The sequence below is a fragment of the Nothobranchius furzeri genome, chromosome 1 (assembly GCF_043380555.1).
Source record: "Nothobranchius furzeri strain GRZ-AD chromosome 1, NfurGRZ-RIMD1, whole genome shotgun sequence".
Lineage (NCBI taxonomy): Eukaryota > Metazoa > Chordata > Actinopteri > Cyprinodontiformes > Nothobranchiidae > Nothobranchius > Nothobranchius furzeri.
This window is the reverse complement of record NC_091741.1, coordinates 58,193,672-58,203,676: the sequence shown is the minus strand read 5'-3', so window position 1 is coordinate 58,203,676 and position 10,005 is coordinate 58,193,672. Positions and strand designations below refer to the sequence as shown.

General features: G+C 38.9%; 1 protein-coding gene across 1 annotated transcript; it reads right to left on the bottom strand.

Annotated features, from left to right (window-relative positions):
• Window positions 1–4,928: 4,928 nt before the first annotated feature.
• On the bottom strand, window positions 4,929–8,442 carry LOC107383185 (fish-egg lectin). Its single transcript, XM_015955660.3, has 6 exons — window positions 8,313–8,442; window positions 6,868–6,951; window positions 6,527–6,763; window positions 6,217–6,431; window positions 6,010–6,134; window positions 4,929–5,819 (listed from the first exon to the last, which is right to left on the bottom strand). The coding sequence occupies exons 2-6, from the start codon at window positions 6,920–6,922 to the stop codon at window positions 5,678–5,680; spliced, it is 774 nt and encodes a 257-aa protein (XP_015811146.3). The 5' UTR covers window positions 6,923–6,951; window positions 8,313–8,442; the 3' UTR covers window positions 4,929–5,677.
• Window positions 8,443–10,005: the final 1,563 nt, after the last annotated feature.

Here is a 10,005-nt window from a genome sequence, read left to right as displayed (position 1 = left end):
GGGCTACATTGATAATTGGAAAACTTTTTGGGGAAAACCTGGTCTGATGCGGAGAGACGGTATCCATCCCTCTTTGGATGGTGCAGCTCTTCTTTCTAGGAACATGGCCAGTTTTATTAGTCCTCCATGACTACCTAGGGTCCAGACTAGGAAGCAGAGTCGAAGTTTAACCCACCCCTCTGCAGCTTCTGTACTGTTACCCACCCACTACCCCATAGAGACAGTGTCTTGCCCACGGCCAAAATCACACAGATTAAATATCAGGCTTAATAAAGCAAATCATGGAAATCTCATAAATATTAGAACAAATTCAACTGAGGAGAAAACTAGAAAAATTAAATGTGGGTTGTTGAACATTAGATCCATTTTTTCTAAGACTTTGTTAGTTAATGACTTGATTTGTGATAATCAGATCTCTTTGCTCTCTCTCACAGAATCCCGGCTGCAGCAAGAGGACTATGTTAGCTTAAATGAGTCGACTCCTTCAAATTATTTAAATCATCATATTGCTCGAAGTACAGGGCGAGGGGGAGGAGTGGCAACCATTTTTCATTCGGACTTATTAATCAGTCCCTTACAGATTAATAGTTACAGTTCGTTTGAACATCTTATTCTTAGTTTTCCTAATCCAGATTGCAAAACTGTAAAACCATTCTTGCTTGTAGTTTTATATCGTCCACCAGGCCCTTACTCTGAGTTTTTGGATCAGATCTCTTAGATTTTTTATCTGATTTGGTGCTAAATACTGATAAGGTCATTATAGTGGGGAATTTTAATATTCATGTGGACATTGAAAATGATTGCCTCAATGTAGCCTTTAGTAATATCTTGGACTCAATTGGTTTTACTCAAAGAATATGTAGCTCCACCCACTCCTGCCATCATACATTGGACCTAGTGCTGACTTATGCCATAGAGTGTGAGGAAATAACGATCTTTCCACATAATCCAGTCCTCTCGGACCACTTTCTGATAACCTTTGAGTTTTTTATAAATGAGTTCTCGAGACATGAAAGTAAATTTCACTATAGTCGGTCTCTATCTGACAACGCAGTTGCATCTTTTAAATCAACTGTTCCATCTTTACTGTCCTCAGCATCTCAGAGGCCTGTAGCAGAGGGCAATATTTTCAGTTCTAGCCCCTCACAAATTGATGCCTTAGTTCATCATGTTAATTCCTCTTTACGTGTGGCATTAGATGATGTTGCCCCTTTAAAACAGAAGGTAATTAGGGACAGGAAGTTGACTCCCTGGTTTAATTCTCATTTACGAGCCTTAAAACAAAACTCTAGGAAATTGGAGAGAACATGGCGCTCTACGTACCATGAGGAGCCCTACATATCCTGGAAAAATAGTCTTGTGCTTTATAAAAATAAGCTTTGACAAACTAGAACTGCTTATCTTTCAGCACTAATTGAGGAGAATAAGCATAATCCTAAATTTCTTTTCAGTACAGTTGCTAAACTTACACAGAATCATAGCTCTGAGCCATCTATTCCCTTAGCCCTCAGCAGCAGTGACTTAATGTAATTTTTTACAAGTAAAATTAATTCTATTAGAAACAAAATCTTTAGCATCCTCCCTAATGCGATTTCTTCTTCCTCAGTAAGTGAGGCAGCATCAGAGGTGACCGTAGAACCTCATCTGTGCTTGAACTGTTTTGATCCAGTTGAGCTTTCAGAGTAATCAAAAATATTAGCTTCATCTAAACCTTCAACTTGCATTTTGGATCCAATCCCAACCAAATTATTTAAAGATGCATTTCCTTTGGTTACTGCCCCATTCTAAATATAATCAATCTATCCTTAGTAAATGGGTATGTACCACAAGATTTTAAGGTTGCTGTAATCAAACCTTCACTTAAGAAGCCTTCTCTGGATCCAGATGACCCAATGAATTATAGACCAATATCTAACCTTCCATTTTTATCCAAAGTCCTGGAGAAAATAGTGGCCATCCAAGTATGTGAGCATTTAAACACTAATGATCCATTTGAGAAATTTCTGTCTGGTTTTAGAGAGTATCACAGCACTGAAACTGCATTAGTGAGAGTTACAAATGATATTCTCATGGCCTCAGATAAGAATCTTGTGTCTGTTATAGTCTTGTTAGATCTCAGTACTGACTTTGACACAGTTGATCACAATGTTCTTTTAGAAAGACTTTAACATGCTGTAGGGATCAAAGGAACAGCGTTAGACTGGTTTAAATCCTACCTGTCTGACAGATTTCATTTTGTAAATGTACATGACAAATTGTCTTCATACTCCAGGGTTACTTGCGGAGTACCACAGGGTTCAGTGCTTGGACCAATTCTTTTTACTATATATATGCTCCCAATTGGTAAAATCATTAGACAGCATGGGATAAACTTCCACTGTTATGCTGACGATACTCAGTTATATTTATCCATTAACCCTGATGAACCTAATCGGTTGGGTAGATTACAGGCTTGTCTTGAGGACATAAAAAATTGTATGACTAAACTTTTTGCTTTTAAATCAAGACAAGACGGAAGTTCTCATCTTTGGACCAGAAATCCAGAAAAGGAAATTGCTTAGCCAATCACCTGACCTGAATGGCATTACATTAATCTCCGAGAACAAAGTAAGGAACCTTGGTGTTATCTTTGACCAGGACATGTCATTCAAATCCCAGGTTTCACAAGTTTGTAGGATTTCCTTTTTCCACCTTTGGAATATTGCTAAGATTAGAAGCATACTTTCCAGGAGTGATGCTGAAAAACTAGTTCATGCATTTATTACATCAAGACTGGATTACTGTAATTCATTACTCTCAGGAAGTCCACAGAATATAGTTAAAAGTCTTCAGCTTGTCCAAAATGCTGCAGCTAGAGTTCTGATGAGAATTAAAAAGAGAGATCATATCTCTCCTGTCTTAGCTTCCCTACATTGGCTACCTGTTAAATTCAGAATAGATTTTAAGATCCTTCTTCTCACATATAAAGCTCATAATAATCAAGCTCCATCATACATCAGTGATCTGATTGTTCCATATGTTCCTAACCGAGCACTTCGGTTAGGAACATATGGAACTAGGATGGGAGGCAGATCTTTCAGTTATCATGCTCCTCTCCTGTGGAACCAGCTCCCAGCTTTAGTCCGTGAGGCAGACACTTTGTCTACTTTTAAGAATAGGCTTAAAACATTTTTATTTGATAGGGCCTATGGTTAAAATCTGATGTTAGCTTAAATCTGGACAAGTGGGGGAGTAGAGGGAGGTAGAGTGTACAGTTGGTAAAGACGGCTCTCCCTTGCCCTGACTCCAACATACCTACATCTAAATAGGATAGATTATCCAGAGTTATCTCTGTAGTTATTCTGCTATAGGCTTAGACTGCTGGAGGATACACTGACCACTTTTCACACTCTACTGCTTTCTTCTACAATCTGCTTTTAAACAGTTTTATTTTCTGCAATTCCAACTGTTAACTTTATTTTCTCTCTAAGTGTTTTTCTCCCCAGAAGAAGCTACAATGATGTTCTGCTGAGCTGTGGTGGCCTCATGGACGGGGCCATCGTCTAGCACACTGCTGCTAACCACTTCAACATTCTCCCTCTCCTGATAAATTTTTGCTTTCCTTGACGTTGGATGTGCTACTACTAGTTTACCCGTTTAATTATAGATCCACTAGGATAAATACAAAAAAGTTTATCTTTCACCAAATAGAATATTTACTAAGAAATCACAATATAACTATAGACACATTACGTGTGTGTGTGTGTGTGTGTGTGTGTGTGTGTGTGTGTGTGTGTGTGTGTGTGTGTGTGTGTGTGTGTGTGTGTGTGTGTGTGCGTGTGCGTGCTCTGTCTTCTCGATCCCCAGTCAGTCGTGGAGGATGGCTGCTTATACTGAGCCGGGATACTCTGGAGGTTTCTTCCTGTTTAAAGGGAGTTTTCCTCTCCACTGTCGCTTTATGCTTGCTTAGTACGAGGATTGCTGTATAGTCACTGACACTAGTCAGTGACTTGATGCAGTTTGCTGGGTTCCTTATATAGGAAACATTATTTCTGATTGGCTTAATGAACTGACCTGAATTGGAATGTTTATTATGTGAAGTGCCTTGAGACGACTCTTGTTGTGATTTGGCGCTATATAAATAAACTTGAATTGAATTGAATTGAATTAAAGTTTTATGAAAATCCCAGGTCTCCAAAAAAGAAGAGAAACCTAAATCTACACCATAATGGTACTACCCAAAACAGTAGTAATCATCCAGCACTGAAGAGAATGACTGCACCTAAATACACAGGCAGGCTGATGAATAATGGGAAGCAGCTGGTCCACTCTTGACACACCGCCATGGAAGACAACTCTGGCCCTATCTCAATACTCACACTGCGCCCTGCGGTCTTCAGCAAAGTGCACTTGGAGAAGGTGCGCAGTGGGGTTCGAGTGCATAGTACACAAGTGTGCAAATAATTTCAAAATTGAGACGAGGAGCATTGCGTCATTGATCGCAATGCATGCCGGTATTTTGGTTGCTGTGATACTTTTTTCAAAAACCTTTATTAACAACTTTTAAGCAAACCGCCAAACACTTATTTGAAACAAATTTACATTCATTGCTGCTTTGTCTAAAATGTTCAGAGCATCAACTAATCATCCTAAAATTAACCAATTTCATTAGAAAATATATGTTTTCAGAAAAAGAGCTTGAGCCTTCTCTCCCGCAGCAATGATTTGTGGGTAATACACTTGAACGAGGTCCGCATCGCTGCGGAATTGGGTGAAGTGCTGATTAATTGCACAATGGGGATATGGCCAACTTCCGCACTTGAGAATCGGGACACCCTACGCACTCGCCCCCATGGCCGGGAACGCGCGAATAAAGGGTGCAAGTGCGAGTATTTAGAATAGGCCTCTGACAGACAAAAACAGGAAGCTCACACTGAACCTGACAGAAATATGAAAGTATTACATTTTATTTCTCAAATCAAACTTTCAGAGGGACGGGGTTTTAAGGGCAGATTAGAGGAGGGACTCATTTTCACTCATCTGTTATAAGTGTCCAACTGTGTCAGTTTCAGCTTTTGCTGATACATCAAAGGTCGTGCAAATAGTGTTCTTTACCTCCATTTTAATATGCGAAATGAAAAATACATTGTTCAAAATCAGAATTGGTTAGTTGGGGTTCGTTTTTGTACATATTGTTCATTCAAAGTTCTTACAAAACAGGTTTTTAAGTCTTGATCAAAGTCAAACAATGAAAGTAAAATTAGAATTTCAAGTAGAATTTGTAGGGATGAATAAAACAGGTAGGACAAACCAAAAAGATCAAATGGAACAACTGAGTCCTGTTAGAAAATGTCACTTTTACCAGTTTTTAAAAATTTATTTCAGTTCAACAAAGTTTTTCTTTTTCTTTTTCATTTTAAAAGTATTAGCTAATAGTCAGTAATGACCTTGATTTAGTTAGGATACATGTTATCATCATAGCAACATGATTTTTAGGTCACATTTCAACAGTGATCTAAAGTTTTGCTAATGTCAACCTTTAACATAATTTTGCAGAATCATTCAAAACAATCATTTGTTTCACCGCCCTGATTATTGACTAAAGCTCAAATAAAGAATGCTGATTTCAGGTAAGATTTCAAGCTATCCAAGAAGAATCTGGGTGATTTCATCAGGCCACCACAAAGACAGCAACACGTTATTGCTGGCACTCCAGGATCAAACCAATCTCCATCACAACCCACAGACGTCCCAGGTCATAGCTGGCATGTTTGACGGGCAATGAAAATGGGATCTGAACCCAGTCTGTGCCTTGTGGAGCATCATCAGTGATGCCAAGTCTGTAGAGAAGGTGAGACTGGATTTGAGACTTGACAGCAATAAACTAATGCAGTAAAACAATCATGTAAAACATGTTGATGGACAAACGATTAGCAGTTAAAGAATGCTACATTTAATGTTGAAATTATTTAATGTTAGATTCCCTAGCTGAAGACAGTGAGAGCCACAGACATTTCAGATTAGATTTACCGTTGGTAGACACTGCCACCTGCATTGACTACAAAGACGCTCCCATCAGTCCCAACTTCAACCATTTTTGCAGATCCTTGCACCTGTGTCCAACCAGTTTTGTCACAGGAAATCGGAGTAATTTTCTAAAAAAACAGAAAAGTTGGTATGAGATCAGAAATCAGTGAAGATGGCAATGCTGCCAGAGGGAAAAAGGGAGGAGCTTACTGTAACATAGATGTTATCAGCTGAGTTTACTCCCCAGCATCCATTTGGACCACAGCTGAAATACTTCAACTGTCCATCAAAGTATCGCCAGCTCACAAAATCAAGGTGCTGATAGGCTGAAGCAGCGTTACTCTGCAGACAGTGGATAGTGTTTGAGCTGGTCACTCCCACTATCTGACCACTACCTCCAGCATCCACCTGCTGTAAATCCAGACCTTGAGACAAAAAACAAAACAGAAACTCACCAAAACTTATAAGATGTTTACTTTGCACAGCTTAACTTGTATTATCGTTTTGCATATTCACTCACCGCTGATAGGAATGAATTCTCCATCTACAAACTTGTAGATCTTGTTTGAGGAGTCGACTCCCCAGATTCCTGCAGGTCCGACTGAGACGTGTTTGAAAGCAACAGAGCCCAGTTTGGACCAAGCTGATCCAGTCAGGAAGAACACATTTAATGAGCTGTCTGTCATCACCACTTGTCCTTGTCCAGCATCAATCTGTGCAGCAGAAGGCTGCTGTGGGGGGGCTGTGCAGGTCCATCCTGAAGAGGAAAAACGTGTGAATGAATACAGTAAAAAAAAAAAGGGTAAAACATATTGCACTGTTAAAAGCAAAAATATTCAATATGTCATAGTGAAAACCTACCATGACAGTTAGACAAGTAGCTCAGCAGGAGCAGCAATGCTGCAACAGCTTTCATGGTGTCTTCTGGGTGGTGCAGGGTGACTCCTGTAGCCATGGACGTAATTTTCACTTTAGAAGTGGGGGGGACATGCGGGGGGGGGGGGGGGGGGGGGGGATCTTTACAGTATGTTCTAATGGGAAACAGGCTTCAACACAAACGGTTGTTTTCCGCTTGGTCCTAGAGCTCAACCAGTGACAATTTAATATAGCTTAATATTGTTTTTAGATGGTAAAAAGTGCAGGGGTCAAAACTTGACTTTGGAAAAAGTGGGGGGGACATGTCCCCCCTGTCCCCCCCCCCCCAAAATTACGTCCATGCCTGTAGTTCTGTATTGTTGTTGGTGGTTTATTATCTGAAAGCACGTATACACAGATCCAGTTTTCCTGTTTAACAGATTCAGTGGTTTATTTTTGCCTTTAGAAACTTTCAATGGTGCATACAATTTCAGGTATTTGTTACAAAATGGTATGAGCATAAAGAACCAGGAAGGAAATTTAATATTCAGCCTCTTTTATTCTCAAAGGCATCTGCTGTGAAGCCTTTTAGGGCAAAACCAGTTTGATAGGTCTGCTGGGTTTCCTGGAATATTTCTTCACATAGCACAAGATCTGTGAATTAGACAAATAATCTACAAATATGGAAATGAATTACTATTAGAGAAATGGATAGTTAGGGAAATCCAAAATCAGAGCTCTTTTAAGAACATAAAAAAAGGCTATTGCATTAAAAGCGTTTTCCGCTATCGTCTATCTAGCAGTTGTGATAGAACGAGAAGAAAGGTATTTTTGGATAGCTCTGCAAGTTCAGGAGGATCTTGTCGATGGTATTGGCTGGCCCCTACAGCTTTTAAAATCCTAATGTAATCATTTATAATGTTTTAATCATTTCTATTGTTAAATGTATTTTGTATTTTGAAAATGGACCCCAGGAAGATTAGCAACCACTTCTGTGAAAGCAAATGGGGATCCAAATAACACACCAAGAACAAAGATCTTTTCTTGTTCAAGCTCCATCACTTACACACCCTCGTCTCAGAACTCCACATTGAAGAAAAAGTTTATTCACACTTAAAATAAGTTTTCTTTAAGATTACTTTTGTTGGATTTGCTTTAAACTAAAAGACTGAGACAAATGCAGATCTCATCCTAAACATTTATTAACCTCAAATGACTGTACATTTTGACTTAGATTAATATTCATGCATTACTTAGAAACACAAACATTATCAAAACCTCTCCACTATGTGCAGTCCTGCATGAAAGTTTGCTTTTCCATTACCTGTAGAATTCCAACATAGAGCTAAATCATCTGTCAAAAAAAAAAAAGACGAACTAAATCTAGAATTATCCCTTTTCTCAGTCATGCTGAAATGATTATTGGATATTGGTTAGCTTTTTCAACATACCTTTTCCTTTTCTTCACTACAACATCTGTAATGGCTTTTGCAGAGGACCCGTGAAAACAGCCGGACACAAAGACGATAAAAGGCTTTATTAAAAGTCTGAACCTAAAATTGTTCGGTCTGAGGGAGGAGATCCAAGTAGAGGAATCCTGGGGCACAAGCAGAAGGTGAGAAGACGTGGGTGGGTCAGTACAATAGAGGAGACAAACAAGGTTTTCTCAAAGGGAACAAACAAGTCCCTATGGAACAACCTATATTTTCCTGGCAGAGACTGAGGATTGCTTCTTGGGATCGCAGCCTTCCCAGTCCACCAATTCAATTCAATTCAATTCAAGTTTATTTATATAGCGCCAAATCACGACAAGAGTCGTCTCAAGGCACTTCACATAATAAACATTCCAATTCAGGTCAGTTCATTAAGCCAATCAGAAATAATGTTTCCTATATAAGGAACCCAGCAAATTGCATGAAATCACTGACTAGTGTCAGTGACTATACAGCAATCCTCATACTAAGCAAGCATGCAGCGACAGTGGAGAGGAAAACTCCCTTTTAACAGGAGGAAACCTCCAGAGAATCCTGGCATAAGCAGCCATCCACCACGACTCACTGGGGATCGAGAAGACAGAGCGCGCGCGCGCGCGCGCACACACACACACACACACACACACACACACACACACACACACACACACACACACACACACACACACACACACACACACACACACACACACACAGTTCTCCTTTAACGGAAATTAAACTACAGGCGTGATTTGACTGTACAAACCTGCTCAGGGTTTGACAGTAAAGTTGAACGCTGACTGTAGTTTTATAACAAATCTAAACTTAATCACTTGTCTGACATCTGTAACAGGAAATCTCCTGAGGTATTTATTTTCCAGGGAGTCCTGAATTCTGTTTTTTTTACACGTTCAGTTCAATTTCTTGAGTTTTTATTGAATTATATATTATTGATAGTCATAATCATATTATTGAAAACAAGAAAGTGGCTTTGCTGAAGGGTGGAAGGAAAGTTAATTAAATTCACATTATAACTATAAATATTTCAGCTTTCAGGAAGATTACTCACACACACACACACTGCATTTTCACTCAACATGACTCAGTTTGAGGAATTGAAGTCTCGCATGTTTTGGGTTAAACTGAATCCTGGATTTTAAGATCTAAAATTCTGAATGTTATTAAAGTTTTAGGATTTTATTTTTAATTTCCAGGCTTTTGCAGAAGTTGATGATGTGATGAACATGCTTTATCACTTCTTAGCATCACAGGTAGTCCAGTTTTAGCAATTTTGGGATTAATTAGGATGATGCAAAAGGACCAGTGTGTTTTTTTTGTGTACAATAAAATATGCAAGAGACAAAGCAAATTTGAAGGTTGACCAAATCCTTCAGAAGCTATCTGGGTGGTGTGATCACATTTTTTGCCGAGTAAAAAACAAAACAGTGTCAATTATGAGCAAAACATACAAATAGAAACGGTTAAATTGTGGAAAAAGTTATTTATTTTCATGTGCATTAATTTTATGTCACGTTATAAGTGACATAACATCTCAGTAGTTGAAGGTTACAATAACTGCCTATGTGTATATAGGCTACATGTACTTTTGCTATTAGTTTTCTTCAAACTATTCTTAAGTGTTGGTGCTGGTGTAACAAGTGAATTTTCCACA